This window comes from Asterias rubens, chromosome 10, assembly GCF_902459465.1.
Source record: "Asterias rubens chromosome 10, eAstRub1.3, whole genome shotgun sequence".
In the NCBI taxonomy this organism is placed as follows: Eukaryota; Metazoa; Echinodermata; class Asteroidea; order Forcipulatida; family Asteriidae; genus Asterias; species Asterias rubens.
The window spans coordinates 9955825-9979710 of record NC_047071.1 but is presented as its reverse complement, the minus strand read 5'-3'; the positions used below and the strand labels follow the sequence as shown (position 1 = coordinate 9979710).

General features: G+C 38.1%; 3 protein-coding genes across 4 annotated transcripts in view; 1 reads left to right on the top strand and 2 right to left on the bottom strand.

Moving 5' to 3' along the window:
- Positions 1-270: 270 nt before the first annotated feature.
- Positions 271-6817, bottom strand: LOC117295762 (E3 ubiquitin-protein ligase CCNB1IP1-like). Its single transcript, XM_033778501.1, has 11 exons — positions 6709-6817; positions 5720-5810; positions 5394-5453; positions 4829-4974; positions 3996-4110; positions 3659-3679; positions 2697-2788; positions 2379-2401; positions 1542-1657; positions 1058-1126; positions 271-626 (listed from the first exon to the last, which is right to left on the bottom strand). The coding sequence occupies exons 2-11, from the start codon at positions 5793-5795 to the stop codon at positions 478-480; spliced, it is 867 nt and encodes a 288-aa protein (XP_033634392.1). The 5' UTR covers positions 5796-5810; positions 6709-6817; the 3' UTR covers positions 271-477.
- A 1065-nt stretch (positions 6818-7882) lies between these two features.
- Positions 7883-14498, bottom strand: LOC117296132 (kxDL motif-containing protein 1-like). 2 transcript variants are annotated; one of them, XM_033779008.1, is made up of 4 exons: positions 14337-14498; positions 12460-12923; positions 11744-11790; positions 7883-9764 (listed from the first exon to the last, which is right to left on the bottom strand). In XM_033779008.1, exons 2-4 carry the CDS (start codon positions 12714-12716, stop codon positions 9643-9645), a joined length of 426 nt encoding a protein of 141 aa, XP_033634899.1. In that variant the 5' UTR covers positions 12717-12923; positions 14337-14498; the 3' UTR covers positions 7883-9642. The 2 variants fall into 2 exon arrangements, with proteins under 2 accessions (XP_033634899.1, XP_033634900.1); XM_033779009.1 differs by having other exon boundaries at positions 14418-14496.
- A 1804-nt stretch (positions 14499-16302) lies between these two features.
- LOC117295432 (ubiquitin-conjugating enzyme E2 R2-like) overlaps positions 16303-23886 on the top strand; it is a 28275-nt gene continuing 20691 nt past the window's right edge. The window contains exon 1 of the mRNA XM_033778087.1: positions 16303-16652. Coding sequence (XP_033633978.1) covers positions 16476-16652 — 177 coding nt within the window. The 5' untranslated portion in view covers positions 16303-16475. The remainder of the gene's footprint in view (positions 16653-23886) is intronic.

The following is a 23886-nucleotide window of genomic DNA, read 5'->3' as shown; positions in this document are numbered from 1 at the left end:
AACTCATGAACTGTACATTTATTAATAAAAACGCGTAACACAAAACATGCGCAACATTTTTTGCTACAAAAGCCAGCAAATTAAAAAATATATACATGAATGTTTGCAAAGATAAGTGGTTGGAGGAATGAGACCTGATGACGTAACTGTAGTACATGTAGTTCTTACAAGTGTGAATTCAGGCAACTTGGCTCTAAATCAGGTTTCTACCAGTTGTCAAAAAGACAAAAATCGCGACATCTTGTATGCGTTGGGTTTCTGCGATAAAACTCTAGCAAAACTTCACACTTAAGACCAAATAATAACTAAACAAAAGAATCAAATTAGTTTGAGTTATTTTTGTGACCAAACCGCAAACGCTCAAAGGAAGTTAGTAGTTTGAACACCTTTTATCTCCATTTACAACATTTTATTAGAAGACCCAGTGTAAGCGACTTTGTGCACAGCCTCTTAGGTCAGGCTATCAGGCTGGTATATTCAAACTTTCCTGTTGCCAATCCTACGAGCAATCTCATTTGGTGTTCCTAGTTCCATACTGAAACGGTTCTGCATTTGCAGTGGACTAGGTGCCGATGATAGGACAATATTCCGGGTTGGTGTGTAGCTCGGACGCAAAACAAACTCTTCTAGAGAAAAAATAAACCAAGAGAGCAAACCATATCTTATCTCAATTTTGTTCAACATGAGATATGATTATTTCAAGTAATTTTTGTTGGTAAACTCCAAGTAATTCTCGTCTGGAAGGAGTATAGACCTCACAGTCATTTGAGTAAGGCACCCTCGAGGTCAAAAGGAGGTAGTTCAATAGCCAATCATGTGTGCTATGCGTACAAATCTGCGCAGTTCCATTGTTGCGTCATCGGTTTACCTGTAAGATGGTGACTGGATGACGTCCATGTATTGGTTTATTGCTTCCGAGAAGATCGGCTGTTGTCTTTTTAGATCAAAAAATTAAAATTTTTACCCTTTTGGAACCAAAAGTAATGAAGTTTTCTTAATAGATTTATTTACTGATGCATTTGCAATAATTGAAGGGTTCTAAAATAACAGTACTTACTCTCTGCTGGTGATGTCAGTCTAGCTCGGTCACCTCCACCACGATGACGAGTTGGATGACAAGTGCTCTCTACAACAACAAAATAAAATATCATGTCTGACTAACTCCAATACAATTTACTAACGAGATTCCGAAAACATGTGTCCTTGGATCGGGCGAGTTGGTCTATTAAAAGCATTTGAAACCGTTTGTTATGAAATGCATACAGTTAGAGAGATGTTTTAAAAGTAGAATAAAATGATCGACACAAAAATGCCTCGAAAATTGCACGGTTCTCCTTTTACTTTGCAAACGAATATGGCACTTCAAGATTACATTACAACCTGTACGATACAACCTGTCGCTGCAGCCAGGGGATCAATAAAGTTGGAACAAAGAAAAATTTACTAGAGCGGGATTCGAACCAACGACCTCCGGATTAACAAGCAAGCCCTCTACCAACTGTTTTCCTTGTAGTTTGTTACGTCTCGTGTATCTTTCTTACCTTCTCCAGATGAAATTGGAATGTCAAAGCATGTGTTGGGGATTTGCAGCGGAGCCTGACCGACAAAACCCTCATGTGATCCGTTAGGATCCAAAGAACTTGCACTGATTGTTCGTCTGTGAAAATAAAAGTTCAAAATTCAAAGACAAAGTTTTGATGAAACTAATTGGATAAAAGTTAGTGCCTACAATGACTAGAGGAAGACCAAGATTGCTCACTTGACTTTACAGACTCTTTTCATTGTGATGGGTTGGGATAAGGTTATACATGTAGATTGGTAATTACCCTAAACGTTTAAGACCATACAAACTGACTTGGTAAGAAGCACTGCAGCTGTTGATAAACCTATTTTTGAGAAAGGATTCCCTTCAAAGTAATATGGTTTGGATAACTGTTCAGCTAAACGCATTTGGAATCGGAAAAAAAAACAATGATTTCATATTCACTCCCTTAAAGAGATCAGATTGGAGATCAAGAACAAACCACAAAAGTGAACACAAAAGGTCTCCATTGGGGCTGTCTAAAGACTGGGGCGCTTCTTATTGTGCCTTCGATTAGCTTCTCTGGGTCGACCCAGGTGTGCTCATCCAGGTGGCGTATATTTTTTTTACAGGACGGAAAACTGAAAACAAATAATAATACGCCACCCGGATGAGCACAACAGGGTCGACCCAGGGAAGCTAATTGAAGGCACCCATAAAGAATGTTTTTAACCAAATCTATGTTAGGTTCTTGACCACAGGGACAAAGGAAAGAACAAAAGAAAACCCACCGGGATGCAAACAATAGCATGTGTGTACTCAAGTTCGAAGCATTGTTTTCAAGAACTAGACTTACCTTCTGAGTGAATCATACAGCATCTGCAAGTAGAAAAGACAAAATTGAAAATGAGATGACTTTAAAAACTATTTTGAACTGTTTCAAACTGCGGCATCTTTTTGTCGGAATCTAGGCATTAAGACACCACAGCAAATGGTGCGCGGTGCTCAACACTTGCGTGCCCGGTGTTCGTCGGATTGGTCTATACCTTCCAAATTAGACCAGTGAAAATGCTGGTGGACTATCAGTACAATAACAAAGTTGACAGGCATGCTAAGCACTGACAAAATGAAGGGCAACCCAGCAGGAAAATAGGGGACTGATTAATATCCTTACCTGCAGTTTCTGATGCTGTCTGCATCGTTCACCTAACTTATCGGATAACTCATGGGACCTCTTCTTTGAAGATTCAAGCTCTTTTTTCACCGCTGTCGTGGAGTAAAACAAATATAAAAGTGTTGTCTATATTTATCATCAATTTATGATCCTCAAAAGGTTATCCTCAATCTTGTGTACAATACAATAGGATAATTTAAAGGGCCTTTTATAACATGTTCTGTGTTTCATAGGTTCCACAAAACACAAAGCCTAAAAACTATAAACAAACTTGGTTTTGGTGCGGCACCTTTGAAATTTTGCATCGTGCGCAAATAATCAGGTGAGATTTGAGGTAGAACCAGGTGCAAATCTCTATTGAATAGTGTTGGTTCTGTTGTGGTTCTGTTCAGAACCAACACTACTGATCAAAATACCTTAAAGGCAGTGGACACTATTGGTAATTACTCAAAATAATTATTAGCGTAAAACCTTTCTTGGTGACGAGTAATGGGAGAGGTTGATGGTATAAAACATTGTGAGAAACGGCTCCCTCTGAAGTGCCATCGTTTTCAAGAATGAAGTATTTTTCCACAAATTTGATTTCTAGACCTCAAGTTTAGAACTTGAGGTCTCGAAATCAACTATCTAAACGCACACAACTTCGTGTGATAAGGGTGTTTTTTCTTTCATTCTTATCTCGCAAGTTCGATGACCAATTGAGCTCAAATTTTCACAGGTTTGTTATTTTAGGCATATTATGTTGAGATACACCAACTGTGGCAATAACCAATTGTGTCCACTGCCTTTAACAGAGGCCAAAGAGTCTTCTACTGATCTTCTCGGGTGGGGAGGGGGGGGGGGTTGTTGATTTTGTTGCACAAAGTATAAATTAATTTAAACAGCTGGCCTGGAACTGAAATCTTGAAATGGGGACGATGGTCATTGCTCTTGACAAGAAATGAGAGATATTGAAAACTCACCTGAAGTTTGGTTCTTTAGGGCTGAAACATGGTTTAGGTTAAGGTCAATTTCTCCAAAATGCTGTATAAGTTTTCATATTCTTTGAACTTTGGCTTGAATTAAGAAACTTGACTAGAGCGGACAGACTTGAACCTGTGACCTCCAGATTTTAATATGTGCCAAACAATTCTGTTCACCAGAAGAAGAAAAAAAAACCAACCAAAACACCAAGTCATGTGTTGAGTTTGTTTATGATCAAAGTTCCCAGCTCTAAGTTTTGTGTAGCAGAAATGTTCATGAAGTATAGTTTTTGCTTATAATGCAGGTTTTGAAGATTCAAAACTGTTTGAAGGATACCCGCTACTTCTGCTTGTAGTTTGGTGACTGTGTGTTCATAGTATTGTTCCAGCTGTGCACTTCGCTCCTTGGATTTATTTGAGACGTAGTCTTGATAGATCTTTTCTTGTTGAACCTTAAACATGAAGAAGATATAAAGAAAATTATCATCTTGGGCCCCAAATCTCTTTCAACTTTTATTGAATAGCAAAAGGCAGTTTAGTTTTGTGTAGAAATTGTTAGACAATATTACATGAACATACTTACACATTGGAAAATTTCACATCTGGACTGACGTTTATTATTATTATTTTCTTTTTATGCAAGTCGCCAGACACACAAGGCCTGAAGGCCACTTCAAGGTGTGGGCTACAATTGTTTTATTCCAGACGCCGTTGCCACCTACTCCTAGGGCTGAAACAGGGACCCCCTCTACAGTCCATATGGATGTAGGCTTGGGTATCATCAATCCAAAGTCTGGCTGGTAGAGCAGAAAGCACTAGGCCCTACCTCCCTAACTGTACAAAGCAAGTGTCACGACCGGGACTCAAACCCAAACTCTGCTCTTCACCGCTCGGCCATGACACACTATGTCCGGGAAATAGGGTAAACCTTGCAGTCTTTTGCGGCGCTATGAGCATTTTGGTATGAGCCGCTTGTGGCCGCTCTGGTCTGTAAAGGATTATCGGTAATAGTTCAAACTATCGTCAGAGTCAGACAGTTTCAAACTCTAGAGTAGACGTACTAACTTTGGGCAGTTCTGTCCGATGATATTACAAGTCGCTGGTTGGAATTTTTTATACAAGACTGACCACAGTAATCACAGACCAGCCTTTTCAAAAGTTATACCTCACCTGGTATCTCCAAAAGGCCATGGCTCTTCCAGACACTTCTTGAATAACATCAGGCTTCTGTCCTGCTAAGACCATTGATTTGTACTGCTCCGATGGCGACAAGTCAATGCGGACAATGTCAAACTTTCCTGGTAGGTTGGTATCACCTTCAAATAAAAATTGCCTTTAAATGTAGGGTCATTTAGATGCAAAACAGTCATCATTTTAATAAAGTTATAACTTCTCTGCCATTTTCTCAAAATAGTATGAAATAGTCTTGCATTGAACGCTACAACTCATTTCTTTGTAAAAACAGCAATACAATGATTATGCTCCAACTTGTTTTAATTTTCTTACAAATTTTAATTATTCACCTTCAAATTTTAGCAAAGAAACAATCTCTTGCAAAACAAGAAAGAATGAGAATTTCAAATTCTTTGTTTGTTTGCCGTAAACACAAAAACACATCATTGAGAACTTTACCCTTGCCATCCCATGACAATGAAACTATTAATTCTTTTATATTTCACCCCAGTTCCATCTCATTTGGCATGAACACACTGCATCTTTTATTTAAGTCACTTACATGCTGGACATGAAAAGCATCTGTTAAACTCTCTTGTACCGTCCTCATCACAGAAAATGTCTGTAAAAATTCTTGTAAATGGAAAAATCTTTCAGAAGTTTGAATGTTGACAACCTTACCTTACTAAAGATATACATTTCTAACTTTGGACAATATTGATTCTGGAAAATAATTTCTGAAGATTTGTTTTAATTTAACCCATTGCAAAATGTAAAAAGCTGTGCCCTTCAACTCAAAACGAAATTCTAAGTCTGACCCCCCCCCCCACACCCCAGCATAAAAACACAACTTATTACTGATTCATAAAATAAATGTAAAAAGGATACGTGAACACGAGGTGACCCATGCAAAAGAGCTTAGCCTCTTCCTACACTTCTTGAAATTGCAAACCATATCATCCATGTTTCTCTATCCTCCCTGCAAGAAAATAATCATCATGCAAGTGCAGTGGTGAGACTGAGAAAACAAAAATCATGTACAAAACATCGGGAACACCTCAGCAGGGCTCAAATTTATCAACGACATAATTGTTTGTTGAAGAAAAATTGTTGAAAATATACAAAGAAAACATTTAAACTTTGATATGTGCACTAAAGCCACTAGCCATCTGTTAATACTGTTAGTGTTTACATGAGAAAATAGTACAATGCCACTGCACTGGCACTTGTACTCCTAACTACGTACTAGCTAGAACTAACTTAAGTCTTTAAGACTAAGACTCAGAGGTCCGTTCGGCTGTCGTCTCCAGTTCCAGGACAGCCGAACGAACCTCATTGTTTAGAGGAGTATGGCACTGGGATCATAATGAGCAATGGGAAGCAGATGACTCCATCATCATGAATGTATTCTTTATTACTGTGTATAACACAATATAAATCAACCCTTTTCTCTGAATTGCTTCACGAAACTCTAGAGTCTAGGGACTCTAGGTCGTAGGGCTAGCAGCTAGCCCAATATTTATACAAACAAGTGTCATCCGACCAGATGGCACCAGTACAGTAATAAGCCTTTTTGAGATAATTATGGCCGACACAATGCTACAAAACTATATAACTAGGTTTGGGTAAATTTGTGTGTTTACATCCAAACCAAACAGTGCACTAAATCTAAGTCAAATCTTGTCCGCCATACCTCAACAAAGTAAAACTAAAGGCTTAAAATATCGATACCATTAACCAAGCAAGTACAAGTAGTGTCCAGTGACAAAACTGTGTTGGCAAACGAATCGGGACAAAGGCAATGAGCAGAAACGAGAGTTACCAACATAAATTTTTAAGTAATTGTTAAGAAAACAATAAAGAATGTCTACACTTACCTTTTACGGTTGATTCTGAAATACACTAAACTACGTTTTTATGATTAGTTTTAGTCCGATGTAATCCGATGAACCACCAAATAAAGTTGAACGTGTCAGCATTGCGCCCCCGGCGGCCGCGATTGGCCAAAAGTTGATAACAAAATCAACTAACTCTAGAGGGCGCCCTCTCCTTAGGGTGAATAAAAATTAAATCTTTTAAATAGATTAGATAAAAGTAAGAATTTTGAAAACAGTTAGATTTATACTACATGAGCTTTTTACGTAAAACAATGTAAACTTATCGGGTCTTCAATTACCATTATCTTGACTTTTCTTCAGCATTTCACACTGAGACAAAACTTAAAACTCTTAATCATAATAACACATTTTTATGGGCTTTAAAATTTAAAACAAGAAATGTGTGCACTGCATTTAAATCAAACTTTAATGCTTGCCGATGATTTTAATTCTTTACGGGACTAAAGATAAATAATTTTCAACCCTCTATTGGGCATCCAAAACACCCCTCTTTTGTGAGCTTGTTTGCTAGTGAACCCACTGAGACCAAAGGGTACTTTTCCGACAACACAAAAATACAAAAGACCTGTAAGTGTAAGAATGTGTTCCAACTTCATTATAAAAACAAAACCACACAAACATTTCACAACTTTACTCGTACTTGGCAAGGAACCTGTTTAATTCTTTCCTGGCATTTTCAAAACAATAATCCATTGACAAATAAAATATACACTTTTAAAGGCTCTGTAGACTCTGTATATGTTTCGTTTGGTTTTGGAACCCTTCGAATGTGTTAATCCTATACAAGTGTAGATCTATACAATAAAACAAACCCATGTAAATTTCATTTAAAGGCAGTGGACACTATTGGTAATTACTCAAAATAATTTTGTGCATAAAACCTTTCTTGGTGACGAGTAATGGGGAGAGGTTGATAGTATAAAACATCGTGAGAAACGGCTCCCTCTGATTAGTGAAGTAGTTTTCGAGAAATAAGTAATTTTCCACGAATTTGATTTCGAGACCTCAGATTTAGAACTTGAGGTCTCAAAATCAACCATCTATCGCACACAACTTCGTGTGACAAGGGGCTTTTTTTCTTTCATTATTATTTTGCAAGTTGATGACCGATTGAGCTCAAATTTTCACAGGTTTGTTATTTGATGCATATGTTGAGATACACCAACTGTGAAGGCTAGTCTTTGCCAATTACCAATAGTGTCCACTGCCTTTTTTAAAAAAAATGCTCCGACCACTGAGCATACAATCTCCTCCCATCAGGTCACTGAACAATGCATTGACTTATATACTCCTGAAAAATACCCCATATCATCCTGGACTGTCACAGGACATAAGCCCTGTTTCTGCCTAGGCCCATGTAGAACTTATTACAAAAACTTAAATTATTTACTGCCTTGAATATAAACATACCTCAACAAACTGTATTGTTGGAAAGAGCACATCATTCTCGTTACATGTATTATGTTGTTTCCCGTCTCACACTAGCAGTGCGAGTACAAAGAAACTACACTATATACCATAGTTAAGCGCTTCCGTAGTTAGGCGCCAACAGTAGCAAGTTAAGCGCTTCCGTAGTTAGGCGCCAACAGTAGCAAGTTAAGCGCTTCCGTAGTTTAGGCGCCAACAGTAGCAATGATCATTTATTTACTGCCTTGCATATGAACATACCACAACAAACTGTATCAATGGAAAGAGCACCTCATTCTGTCTAATGATAAATATTTAGTCATGTTTCCCATCCAATATCACTAGCAGTGAGAGTACAACGAAAGACACTAACTGAGTAAGGCGCTAACAATGTTTGTATTGACTACATGAATGCTTGTAGTTAACAGACATGGGTAAAAGAGGCAGAATCTAGGCTTAAATACACCAAGATGTCATCAGAATAAGAGAAGAATATTTGTTTCATCCTTAGCTTGAGGAAACGGTGAATTGATTAAAATGCTGGAACAGGGCCCAATTTCATATCTCTGTTTACTGCAAGCGAATAATCTGGGCTTACAGAAGCATGGAAAGGGGGTAATTAGCATTACTCATCAGATAACATTCGTGCACTTAATGGGGGGAGTCTGTATGGCCTGGGGAAGACCGCACTGGACAGGGACGCGTGGAAGGAATTCACTTCTTGGATCACCACCGGACGGCTGACGCCCTAATGGACTAAAGAAGAAGAATACATACTTTCACTGTTCCAATGAACCTTTGAGTTCAATTTCATGGGAGAACGTGTGCCTTTAGAATGGCTCTTTTAAGCTGTAAACGAAGTCATCATCCATGATGATCGAGATACATTCATCCATACTGTTCGCAAAAAGACAACATAGCACACACTGTCCAATAGTGGATAACTCCTGTGTTTCCATAGTTTTATCTTGCATTCAGGTCAAATTTGAAATAAATATTTGCCCATAGCTATTGCATTAGTTTCCATGTCCTTTTATATTTTTTATTTATATATAACACTCCCTGTAGTTTTTTAACAACTTACACTTTAACAACGATGCACAAAATGTCACTAGCACGTTTACAAAGCATATTTACAAAGCCATCGAATTGCCGTTATAACTCTTTATAATACATTGGAATACCAGTGACTTCCGCCCAAGAAAAGTCGGCCGCAAGACCAGTGTTGTTGCTAGACCAATTTAAGTGGTGGGCTCAAAATCCAATTTAGTCCTCCAAGGGTGAGCAGTTTCAACAAAATGATTTCATGTTTAGATATGGGACCATCATTGCTGAAGTGCAATCTGGGAAAAATCTGTGCTGGGCAGCACAGTGTATAATGCTCAGAGTGCTGGGCAAAATTTGTTAGTTCTGGGCAGGCCTGCCCAGCACTGCCCAGCACTGCCCACCATCGCTACAACACTACTCAGGACATTGCTGGGAATTTGAACAAAAAAACACGTCTCACTAGTCTTGTTCCGTTGTGTCTGGTGGGGTTTCTTTGGATGCAGGTTGAGCCGTCTCCTTCTTTGATGCAAACTCCTCTTCCTCTTCTTCATCATCAAGTCTTGAGATTTCTTTAAAGGAAGCTGTTGGTAAGAATAGGGTAATGTAAGATTGTTAAACTAAGAAAATGTTTAACTTTTTAAAAAGGGTTTACAAGGTGCTTCAGTGCATTTACCAGCAACAGCCAGGAACACCAGGGCGAACCCCTTCTCTTTTTGATAAGTGCACTGGGTTCTTTTATATGCATTACACAACACATGGGACCAACGGCTTTACATCCCATCCAAAGGACGAAGCAATGGTTAAGTGTCTTGCTTAAGGACACAAGTTGGCATGGTTGGCTTGTGCGTAAAGCGCTCGCCTCTCACCAAGGTGACCCCGGTTCGATTCCCGGTCGGGGCCATATGTTAGTTGAGTTGTGCGTTGGTTCTCTGCTGTGCCACGAGGGTTTTCCAGACTATCCGGTTTTCCTCCCTCAGGAAAAAATCAAACACTTTCGATCTTGGCTGTGTTCCATGGTCATAATGGGTTGATGTGGCTGGCAGCTGAATGCGCCCTTGCATGCCTGCTTCTCGAACACGTTGTAGCCGCGTCCTTCGCAATTCAGCTCTTAGCTGCGAGTAAGGACGATTAGCCCCCCAAATTATTATTATTATTATTATTATTATTATTATTATTATAAGTCTCACGGCTGGTGATTCGAACCCACACTCTGCTGATCAGAAACACTTATAATAGTATCATATGAGTGTGTCCACCATATCTCAAAATGGATGATGACAACTTACTTGGCAAGAAGTATCTGCAGCTGTTGAAAGTATTAAAGACAGTGGACACTATTGGTAATTGTCAAAGACTAGTCTTCACAGTTGGTGTATCTCAACATGCATAAAATAACAAACCTGTGAAAATTTGAGCTCAATCAGTCATCGAAGTTGTGAGATAATAATGAAAGAAAACAACACTCTTGTCACATGAAGTTTGTGCTTTTAGATGATTGATTCAGAGACCTCAAATTCTAAACTTGAGGTCTCGAAATCAAATACTTCTTTCTCAAAAACTACGTCACTTCAGAGGGAGCTGTTTCTCACAATGTTTTTTACTATCAACCTCTCCCCATTACTAGTGATCAAGAAAGGTTTTATGATGATAATTATTTTGAGTAATTACCAATAGTGTCCACTGCTTTTAACTATAGAAAGGATTACGATTCCCTTTGATGTACCGCATGTAGTATGGTTTTGAAATTATTTTCACCCAAACACATTTGCATCTGAGATGAATTCTTTCTCAGATTTCTGAGGGTTGGTGTCCAGAAATGGTGGCCAGAGATGCTGTTGTTATCCAGTACCCACTGTGACCTCACTAAAGGTGGACTGAATCAGGGTTCTTGTGAAAATACCCGTTACTACTTATACTAACCAAAGAAGAAATATGTACACTATTAAAGACACTGGACACTACTGGTAATTACTCAAAATAATTATTAGCAAAAAACCCTACTTGGTAACAAGTAATGGGGAGAGGTTGATATATAGTATAAAACATTGTGAGAAACGGCTCCCTCTGAAATGACGAGAAACAAGTTATTTCCATGAATTTGATTTTGAGACCTCAGAATTAGAACTTGAGGTCGCGAAATCAAGCATCTGAAAGCACACAACACCGTGTGACAAGGGTGTTTTTTCTTTCGTTATTATCTCGCAATTTTGATGACCAAGTGAGCTCAAATTTTCACAGGTTTGTTAGTTTATGCATACATGTTGAGATACACCAAGTGAGAAGACTGGTCTTCAACAATTACCAATAGTGTCCAGTGTCTTTAAAGGTGGATTGATTCAGGGCTCTTGTGAAAATACCAACCAAAGAAGAAACATGTACACTAATAAGCAAAAGTGTACTTCGTAAACCATCAAAACATTTTGACCACGAGTAAGGAAAGTACAAAGTACAAGAGATGAATAGCATTTTTTATTCTCTGTAATATTATGCATCCACTTTTCGGCTTTTTGGCCGCCATGTTTGCAATTTTAATAAATCAATAATAATATAATGAACTTACCTTCAAAAGCAACAGGATACTCAGTAGACAACTTGTCTTTAAGCACTCTAGGAAAAAGAAATATTACGTATATCAGTTAGTGTGGTTCACCTTTTTACCTCCACAATTACATCCTGTGGAATATTACCAAAAGAAGGACCTGTAAGAATACAGATTCACCACTACTTTAGTAACATGTGTAAACTTACATCGTTGCGGTACCCGCTGCCAAAACATAGGATCTAACCTGCCTCTAGCTACCGGGCAACCTCGGTAGTCTAGTTGGTAAGACACTGCTCTAGAATTGCAAGGGTCGTGGGTTCGAATCCCACCCGAGTGACATGCCTGTGATATTTTTTCACAGGACTCGGGAAAGTACTGAGTATGCACTGCTAACACACATCGGTGTATGGGTAAAAGCCAAAATTAATAATTAATGTGTAAACTGCTTGTACATGTATGAGAACATTTTTATGTCATTGGGTAAGTGTACTTCTATAGCCCCCATTTTTGTGCTCAAAGAATCCATCAACATGGAACTAACTTCTATACAGAATTGAATATTGCCTTTGTGCCCATGAAATGCTATGTAGTAGAAATTTCCTCATAGGGTGCGCTTTACCAAGGAGAAAATGCCTTGGTGCCCTTCAAAAATGAAGCATACAGGCCCTGCCCACTCGTACATACACGTAGCAATTGCCACAGTGCCAATTTGAACACTTTCTCCATCTCCGTACCTGATTTTTCTGAAGACAATGTCAAGATCCCTTTTCATGTCCATCAACACCTGAGTATGTTTCTTGAATTGCTCGATTGTTTTCTCGTATCTAACGGCAGACAACTTGTTAAAGTTTGAGAGCGTCTCGTTTGTTTTCTCGAAGCGACTCAGCATGTGAGTCTGAGCACGGAGGATGGCAATTGTGTCTTCTCTATTCACCATGGAGGTGAGAGAGCTGACGAAGGCGTCGGAGCCTGGTGTTGCTGACGTTGCCATGGCACTAACTTGTCCACATAACTTGTTGGTATGTCATTTATTTGGTTTAAAATTTGCTTCGAGCGGAAAAGATTTCCTTTAAATCTCCATTTAAGTAACTTCTTGTTGTCAACAGTAGGTTCTCATTCTTCTGACGATCATGCTGAATATAATCTTCAAAGGAGTCACACACAGGTCATGTGGAGTTTAAACACCTGTACTGTATCCCTGATTAAAAAAATATATATATAAAGAAATAACTAGTTTGTCTTTTAATAAGACTTTGGTGAGGATGGTTAAGCAGTACTTTTTTATTATTATAAAGATTTGTACCCATCATGTCCATATTAGAAATAGAATCCCCCTATATCCATCAAAGATCAATCCATCTGAGTGGGTGATTTTGATAAGTTAAAAGAACATTACAGAATTGGTTTTGCTAGCAAAACAGTTGCTGGCAGTGTATTAAAAGCACTTCATGTAATCCACCATATACATAAACTGACAAACCTGTAGAAGTTTACATCAATGAATGAGATTTCCCTTTTTGTAAAAATTAGTGAAAAAGTGGTGGCACGATATTACGGAAAGTTATTCCTATCGATCGCTACTGATCGCTATACCTACGTTTTGTGTACACATCTACAAAGTACAACGACAGTCAACTGAGACACTGTTCTAATTAATGTATTCAAATCATGGAGAGGGGAAGTGTGACACACCACTGGCTGGCAGACAGTTTTTAAATTTTAGTCAGTGCGGTCAGTTCAGATTGAACAATTCAGTGGGGTCGCACTAAATACCGACAACTCACGACCCCTCACGACAACTCACGACAACAATTTTTAAATGCACTTTAACAGATCATTTGAACATAAGTCAACCGTTAAATATATGCACAAGAGTCATATGCACCCAAATCGTTTTCAAACTGTTGAAAAAATTGTATTTTTAATTGTAAAAAAGGTGGTTTTTTACCCGAATTTACTAACGAACGGTAATATCCGCCATGTTGTATTTCGACGCACTTGGACGATTCTATTATACCGCAGGGGTGATACAATATGCAAGATGATTATTTACCTTTTTTTAAATGTATTTCATGGAGTTTAAAACAATATTACAAAATGTATATTTAAGTTTCCCCTTTTAATTTCGAATTCCAGAGTGGCGGCTTAGTTACTAACAAGAAAGAAAAAATCAGCAGCTAAAACCAAACCGAAAAAATAAAACTCAGCCATCAGAAATTACCTCGCCCCCTGCGGTGTAATAGAATCGTCCAAGTACGTCGAAAGACAACATGGCGAATATTTCCGTTCGTTACTAAATTCGGGGTAAAAAACACCTTTTTACAGTTAAAAATACAATTTTTTCAACAGTTTGAAGGTGATTTAGATGCATATGACTCTTGTGCACATGGATTTTGTTCAAATGTTCTGATAAAGTGCATTTAAAAATTGTTGTCGTGAGTTGTCGTGAGGGGTCGTGAGTTGTCGGTATTTAGTGCGACCGATTCAGTGTATTCCTCCATCCATGCTTATTATAGTTATATAAGTTTATAATAATAAATTGGTATATTAAATAAACTACTATAAAAGTAAAACAAAAGTCACAACTGAAGAAATAAGGATTGCAATATACCACAGCAGCAAAGTGGAGCCGTAACTGGTCATCTCACCACCAAGCATGAAAATTCTTCCCCTTAATTAACATCATTCTTACTCAATAACGGAGCTAATATCTGTGGTTCTCTCATTAACAACAATAATAATCAGTGCTTTGGTTTTACCATAGAGTCCTTACTCTACGGTTTTACATGTGTTTAAATGAACAGTATGATACCTTGTTACAGCCAACTATTTAAATTGTATAAATCCTATTTGCACGCAAGGAAGTGAGAATGGGAGCCAGACGTTATTTACAAGCACATTCTCAATACGAACACGAGAGGGCGCCCTAACATTGTAGAAAACACCAAACTATTCTTGTTTTCTTATAACAGTACTTCAAAGCAATTTATATTAATAATTATTTCGTTTTATTCGTCATAATTCTGCAACTGAATACAAAACAACATACAAATGATGTACAAAGTGACTTAAATGAAGTAAATTAATTTGATACATAATTGAATTGGACCACAGGCGCGCGCGCCGACAAAATACTTTTGAACAAAAAAACAAAACAAATACATTTTCTAATGACCCTTCAAAACAATTATTTTTTTGTCAAGTTGTTTCATTTGAATCTTATTTTATTTATGTGAAATACAACTAACCTTACTATGATTATAGTTTTGCAACTGTCCAGCCAAAACCTAACATCGCTCCATCAACCATCAGTCTCTGTGAACACTCGATGTTTACAAAAGCCCTAGCATGCAAACCTCAACTTCCGCCGCCGCGCCGGCCTCCTAAAAGTGGGTGGGGTTTTAGAAGGCGCGGCCGAAGTTTATGTTTGCATTTAGGTTAGACCGGGCCACGGACTCCCCCACTTGCCTAGAAAGCCCATGCGATCGACGGACGGGTGGAGGTATAAAACATGTAATAACCAGGTTACAATAAACTCCTTTTTATTTCTCAATCTCAAACCCTAGGAGTATGCAGCCTCAGCAACCACCAACCACTTGATTGAGAATGAGTGACACAAAATTAATTTTGACACCAAATAATGTAACATGGGCACAATTTCACAAAGAATAAGATTTTAAGCAGAAAATACTGCTTGACATTAATAATTAATTTCTTTGCCAAAAGCAACATTAATTAGTGGGGCACCTGTCAAAACAATGAAAACTTAATTGGCTGATCATTATGACCTGTTTCTCATGTGCTTCAAGCTTTTGTTGTGCTTACATCCCCCATATCAGTTGGGCCATGGTGGTTGGGGCGGCTCAAAATTACAGCCTGTTCTGGGATCCTAGCAAACACACAACCGTCCAAAAATGACTCAGCGAACTACAAGTTGAATAACTTCACAAGATTTCCCACAGTCCACGATGTGGCAGACGCGCCCACCATCAGTGTCAACGAAACTTCTCCGGAATATGAACCAACCAATCACAATAGTTTCCCTCGAAAATTATGAAGATAGTATACTCTTACACCACAACAATATTTTTGTAGTAATTGCCATCATGGTTTTTATCAACTTTGGTACATTATTAATACCAAGGACGAACTTTGACCATGAATCATACGACTTAAGAATAGGCCTATGCTTACTGTCATTGATTTGTTTTGTACCTAAGCACAATACCACAATACTACACACTTTTGTTTTCACAATAGCGGCCTCAATAGTTCACAGAGGGACAGCTGGCAAACAATACTACAGTGTCCCATTTCTGCCAACATTGCCTTGGTGCACATTGTCAGTTTATGGATTACGAACTTGCATTAGTGAAAGAAAACATCAAAATAATTGTTATGTATTAAAAAATAGTCTGTGTTTTAATATAATGTAAAAATCAGGTTTATAATTTAATCATAATAATTTATTATTGTTGTCTCTTTCCAAAAAGAAGTTTAGACTCTTTCATTCACCGTACACAAGCCGATGAGGTTTTCGGCCTTGATCGGCCATTTCCGGATTGTCCTTATTCTGTGACGTCATCTCTACATTCGCCATTGCAACAACAACACTACACACATACACTGGCTGAAGATCTCTAGGAAAAGAAAAAAAGGAACCCCAAAACTTGGAAGTGACGACAAGAATCGGCTGGATTTTGATCATTTGTTGTTAGCGGCGGGGAAAGGAATCGTTGTGTCACAGAACATGGCCACGACACCGCCGTCCGCTGCCCTGAGAGCGCTGAGTTTAGAACTAAAGAAAATACACGACGAGCCAGTCGAAGGTTTCACAGTAACACTACCGAATGAAGCTAATCTGTTCGAATGGGAAGTGGCGATTTTCGGACCACCGGAAACGCTCTACGAAGGGGGTTATTTTAAGGTAATTTTTGTTTTTTTTCGCCCAATATTTGTGGTGATTTTTGAATCCCTATAACGTCATTTTGTTAACCATTAAGTATCATTTTGAAACAGAAAGGTAACTTGTCTGTATCTGATGGTTTCTTTGTTTGTTCATCCGGCATTTCTTCAGTTCCATTATTTGTTTACAATTTTTCCCCAGTAAAACAGCATAAATTTCAAGGAAGGAAATTGATTACAGATTCATAGGCCTCTTGATTGTTAAGTAGGCCTATCGATCATTGTAACAAAATTCCACAGTAAAGTGAAGCGCAAGTTTTGACATCCGAATAAGGTTTATTGCAATACAGAACCGCAATGCATTGTGGGAAGGAATATGGGGCGGTTGCTATGCAGTTTCTACGACTTGTGCACGCAACGCCTATACCTTTGTGTGGGTTCAACAGCACCCTCTCTTGATATTTTTCTATTTGCGATAAACCTAAGTTAATATGACATGGATGGGTTTCTACCATGACATGTTTCTACCTCCATGGATGAACTTAAACTATGGTTAAAAATCCTTGTTATTTTTTAATTTGGTTGGCTTTGTTCATTTTTTAGTGTCGTATAATTTGTACTGCCTTTATTGACTTATAAAATAAATGTACTGTCTTTAATCCTTGCTTAGAAGTTAGTTTGAGGTTGATTTTATATTTTTCAGTGGTTTTATTTAATTAAAAACAAAAGACTTCAGGCCTACTGTCTGTACTAAAAAAAACACAAAAAAAAACAGACATTGAAACTCACTCGGCTCAATCACAGTTGAACTCAGACTTTGGAAACATTCCAACCATTTATGACAAGTCCACTCCACATACACACTTTTTCATTCATTACGACCCCCAAAAAGCAAAATTTATCTGAGTCGAAGGTCGCTTTCAATGATACTGGTGTTAAAGAGTGAAAAAGTAACAGTCATACTACTACGTGTATGGCATATTTCCTGAAAATGTTTAGAACGTAATTTTCTTACATATAAAATAATTATGTGAACCATACATGCTCGATAAATTTACATACCAGGCCAGATCTTGTTCCTACAAAGTACAATGTATTACATATGTAATGTAACATGATGGAGGAAGAATTTGTCCCTGCCCTGTGAATAAATGTTTAAAATTCAATATTTGACCCATCCGTAAAACTCAATTTTGTGGGACCACTTCTGCAGGCACTTCACCCCTTCCTCCATGGTTGTAACCTGTAAGAGCCAACACTTTTTCTCTAGGGGCACCAAGGCATTGACAAGAAACCTTGGCAACATGGTGCATAACCTGCTGTTGGTGTAAGCATCATGCTTGACCATGTTATAGTGGCAGTACATTGTATAATACAAGTCTTTGTTTATAAACCAAAGATGTCTGCATTGGGGTTGGGGTTGACTTTGTTTTCTTTGTTAAAGTCAAAATCTACTGGTACAGTACATGTACTGACCAACCTGACTACGTTGGCCTGCTGGTCCATTCACACGTTGAAACTTTTTTGGATGGTTTCAGAGTTTTTCCCTTTTAGTATGTTAGAAAAAATGTTGTTGTGAAGCATCGATGGATGCTATGTCATGTGTTTCTTGTTGTCCATTACTGCTTGTAGAGTAGCATTTGTCTGAAAGTATACATTGGGAGTATAGGCCTATAAACATGTTCTTGTTTATAACATGTGTGCAATTTTAATTTTAGTTTTTACCCATACAGCACTGTATACTCAGTATTTTCCCGAGTCCTGTGAACAAATATCACAGGCATGTTACTTGGGTGGGATTCGAACCCACAACCCTTGCAATTCTAGAGCAGTGTCTTACCAACTTCATGTAGACTACCGAGGTTGCCCGGTAGCTCGAGGCAGTTTGAATCCTATGTTTTGGCAGCGGGTAAAAACCAAAATTTATATTCCTTATCCCCGATGCAAATTTAATATCTCTTATGTGCGCAATTGTTGAGAACTGGGCAGATTGTTTGATAATTTTAAACATTTTACATCATGTGAGTGTAAACTGTAAAGTACAGTCAACCCTTTAGAGCTTATATTTAAACATGAGTTTTGCAGTGCACTTTAACCAGTTTGCTTCCGAGAATACAGGCAACAAGCAAAACACTCTTGTAAACACAACTCGTTAAAAATGTTACAAAAAAAAAAAAAACCCAAAAAACAGTCTTTCCTCAAAAAGGTGGAAAAGTGACTCAGTCATGTATACAACTTTGCAGGGTTTTCTTGGTCATGTCATTCTTTTATTTTCCCTGATTCATATTTTGATATAAGATTTCCTGGAACAGATCACTGTGAATTTAAGGAAGTACAGTAAGTTTCCGCGACTAGTTTCCGGCATCTGTGTGAGGTGAATACACATTACATACATCATATTATGGTACACTGTAAACTAAGATTATAGACAGTAGTAAAAAAAAAATCTGACGGTGACCCTGTACTTAATACAATTGTAAACACAATGTAAAGCACACAAATTTAATACACCAATTTAACACAAATTTAACTCACAAATTCGCCATACAAATTAACCACACCTATTTTTTATACCATTTACGTACCAGTTAATGTCACAGAATAAACTGTCATGTTATAAAAGGTACATACATGTAGCATGTAGCTATTTTATAAACATGACCCAGTTCAGAAAAATGTTTTTTACCCATCACACACTTGAACTACACAAACACATACAGTACGTGACGCACACTCCCTTTAAAAAAAAAAAATGGCTGAGGTTCTGCGAACTTTGCCTGACTGTACTCATGTACTAGGGTGAATGTGAATCATTTGCCCGGAGCCAAGCCAGGAGACCGAGAGAGAGATAGAGAGAGTAAAGGGCAATCCCTCTAAGGGGAAATGCCCTCGTTAAGGATCCAAGCCAACCACAGCTACTGGGAGAAAGCTTCTTTAATTGACGGTGTAATGTACAGTAGCAGGGACTAATGTGTGTACAATACAATATACATGTACATCTAGAAGCTAAGTACCGTAATTTTCGGATTATAAACCGCGCGGCGTATAAACCGCACTTCCTCAAAATATACAAAAAAATATTTAGGTGTCGGCGTATATGCCGCGCGACATATAAACCACGATCAAAATAAAAAAACATGAAAAAACTAACCTCAAAACACGGAAGTGAAGTACGCAAACCTGCCGCGTTACGGGTGATTTTTTATCTCACACTATCAGTCCTGAGTTATATTTTTTTTCCATCATCAACCCTTTTGAAGAATTTGAGATTTGATGATCGGTTGTGTTGGCCATGTTTTGTGAACTTCTTTGGCAACAAACTCTCCGTGAATCAAAGATCGGTCGGCAACGCACACCGAGAAATAGTTGAACTTTGCCCTGCATCGCATCGCCCTCTGTTGACAAAAGTTGTTCATGTTTGATTAGACTGGGCCCCGAGCCTCAAAGCGTGGGTCAGACGTTCAAGCTCCCCGTTGTACAATGGGCAGCCGCTCTACTCGATCCGTCCGAAGTCTAGCCAAGATTTTATGAACGGAACTATCACCGGCCAATCAACAATGGCCAATCATCAAACGGCCAATCACCGCATGCGTGAACACTTAGGGGCCGTGCTTGTTTGCGTTCCTCATTGTGGCGATGTGCAGTTGACAGGCGGGCGGCACATCAGTCAGTCTTGTATAGTTGCCGCAATGTGGGAGTTGCGTCGTAATTAAAGCGGAAATGTATTGAAGTTTACACTATTGATTGAATTGAAATGATCTATTATAGGATAGCATTCTTTTTGTAAGCTGGCAGCACCCTCTTTGCGGGACCACATCATTGTTCGTGTTGGATAATTATTGATGAAAGTTACAACTGAAAATACGTTTATTATTGTGATACTGAAAAAATCCAATATTAATTTTAAAAATTGACAAAGTTTAATCCTATTTTATTTGTAGGTAAGTGAGTTCGTGTTGCTTGCAATAAAAATTAACTTCAGACAGTGCGTGGCCGTACCATCGTTTTAACATAGGATTCGTCTGCAGAAGCAGTGAGTGATAAAGAAACAGTGCGAAGATTTATATCCAAGGAAGCCTTTGCCTTCCGTTTTGTTTAAATAGAAAATAGACAAAACCAAAACCAAACGGTCCTTTTCAGGGCTGCCACAACACAAACGAGAGTATTGTATATGACTGTTGTTTCTGTTTACAATGTATATAGGAACATTTTTTAAACATGCAAAATTCCTTTATAAAATATAAAAGAAATAACAATGGGGACGGCAAAAGTTTTTCCCTCACTTTTATTGTATAGCGGTAGTAATGAAACAAAATGCGCTACATTATTGTTTGCGTAATCACAAGGACAGGGGATTCACTTTTATTAAACATCGGAGTAAACGGGAAATAAGGTTGAAATGGGTCTTTCAATAAGGGAATTAAAGTAGGGTGGTTGGCCGGTGTTTCTCCCTCCCCTTTTATTGTAGTCCCACAACGAGGATCCACAATAGATTATTGCAACGACGGACGGGCGGACGGACGTAGCGTGTGTGTATGTAGTAATGTATCATGCAGCGTGCACATTAAGCACATGTACACACATGCGAGTTCATAAAGCTAGCAATCTGTTAATTGCACTGCTCAATCTTGAGATTGCACAGCAGATGTTGGTGGCACCGTATTGAGCGATGTTCGCCGACGGGTTGCGCTACGCCCTCGCATTTGCGCCGCCTGGAAATAAAATTCCCAATGTTACTGTACTCAACAATCAGGGCAGGTTGAAAACGTTTTGTTTGATCCCCCCGGAGCGGCATAGTTCTTTGCGTACGTCCATTCACCTTTCTGCTGTTGCGGTGTGCGTGGTTGAGCTGAAGAAACCGCTGGCTGACACGAGTGTAGCCTGGATGTCTGACGTCAGTATATATAAAGATCGTGGGAAAAATAGACAGGGGACGAGTCTATTTCGCTGAGACACGAGTATAGCTTGAATGTCTGACGTCAGCAGGTAGAGATCGCTAGGATAAATAGACGGGCACCAGTCTAGTCTAATTCGAGTTGCGCTGAAAGGGGGAGCTAGCTAGCTGAGGGCGGTTGATAAACGTTTTACAAAGAAAACATGGAATACAATTGTGGTGGGATTTTCAACAGGTTTTTGTCATCACACAGGCAGGTTTTTGTTCTCGTTTAAAAAAAAACAAAAACATTATTTAGAATATTTTACAAACGATCTTTCTTTTTAAAAATGCCGTTTTTTCTCTTAAATATTTATACGTCGGCTTACAAGCCGCCCGGAAAAATGTCAAAATCAACATATAAACCGCGGTTTATAATCCGAAAATTACGGTAGTAGTATGCATCATTACTTAGTCATTGAATGATGAGTGACTGAGCTGTGTTCAGGCCAGAGTGATGGCTGGCTTTATACTGTTAAATCAAACTCACTTAGTTTCATAATAAAAGTTTAGTTTTAATTTGTGGATCTAGTGAATATTGAGAATTTAGATTATACACTGACACTAAATGCTGGTAGTAAATTTACAGTTGGCATACATTTTTAGCATCAGTAACATGATTGTACAGCTTTGTCACAAGAGCAATGAAAAACTTCATAAGGCGTTTTACAGTATCTAGATACGGAATCAAAAGCGGAATGTTATGATTTTGAGCAGATGGTTTTTTATGCATGATTTTTTTGATGATTTACATTATATTGTGTTTTAAAAGCACTGGAAACTTTCGGTACTTTCCCCTCGAGTCCTGTGAACAAAAAATTCTTTTGGTGGGATTTGACCTCGACCTTTGCCTTTCTTGAGCACTAGACTGCTCAGCTTGCTGCGCCGGTAGCTAGTATATTGGAATAATTCATTGTACATGTTTGATTACTTTTTTTTTTACATAAAATATTCGATTACATACGTTGTATCGCAAAGGGAATGTTTATAAATATGACTTTGGAGCAATCTTATTGTTAATGAAATGGACGGTGGATGTGTCTGGAGAATCCATGTCTTTCTCACTATCTTTATAGTTTGCATTAAACTGAATATAACCAATAAAACAATTTTAAAACGGGGTCTTCGTGTAACCTCATAATGATCCCCTTGGGCATCGGTGAACTGAAGCATTGTAATCTGAATTTATGCATTAGAATAGGCTCAGCATACACGGTTCCATATTCAGTTGTTTTTATAATGAACGTCCTAATCAAAGGGGTATTTGTGCATGTTTTTACACAAATGTTATCAGAAGTGTCTGTACATGTAACTGAAATTGGCTGACATTTCATGTACATGTACGACCCATGTCGTTAAAATAAAATGTGATGTTACTTTGTGCAGATGATTTTCTTTTGATTCTGTTGCCCTTGGAAAAAAAAAGGATTTTAATAGCCTGAATGTCTATAGCCATATGAACAAGCAGGACTCAAAAACATAAAAGTGTACATCATGTACAAATGTACACCTCAGTGTATGAAAAAAAACAGTCAATGTTGTAATACTCTTCAATTCAAGGGTACAAACGTTAAAGCCTAGCTGTATTTGAAAATGAACACTCACATTATTATATTGTCACCAGGCCATCTACTTACACTGTGTACCATGTACATTGTACCACTACCATTGTTTGTGTTTTTTCCCAGTGTATTATTAGGATCGTTTATTATGAAAGTTCATGGCTAAATTTATTGATTTTAAAGGGCCACCAGATGCTGGGATTTCCCTTGTGGCATCAGTTCATGTATTGTCCACAAAATGTACCACAAGAGATTTGTATTTAATGAGGTTAATTCTTTTCACCATAATTGAGTAAAACTTTTTCCTTTAAAATTTAAGTACATGAACACACCCTTACCCAATCCCAAATCCTTTTAAAAATGTATCCAATTGCCAAAATGATGGATTCAGAAACTGAGACCAGTTGGTCTCAATGATACATACTCGTACATGTACGTACATTGTATAGCTCTTTGTATCTCAACAATTTGAAAGAAGAGTTACCGATGCTTCTAAGATTATTTGTATTCCGATTAGAAATTGTTCTTTCTGCGCGGACATACTCACTCCGGATTTTCCGCAATTTTATCTCAAAAAGAAAACATGACCACCTTTTGAAATCAATATTGTATGGACTAGTTTTAAGGATTGAAACAATCGAAGGGTTGACCAATAAACAAACAGACACTTTGAGGGTTCTAATTTAGGGCTGTCGTCAAGGCATGTTTACACTGTAGTCATGCATTGAATTTCATCTTTGTGAGGGCAAGGTCGTTAATAT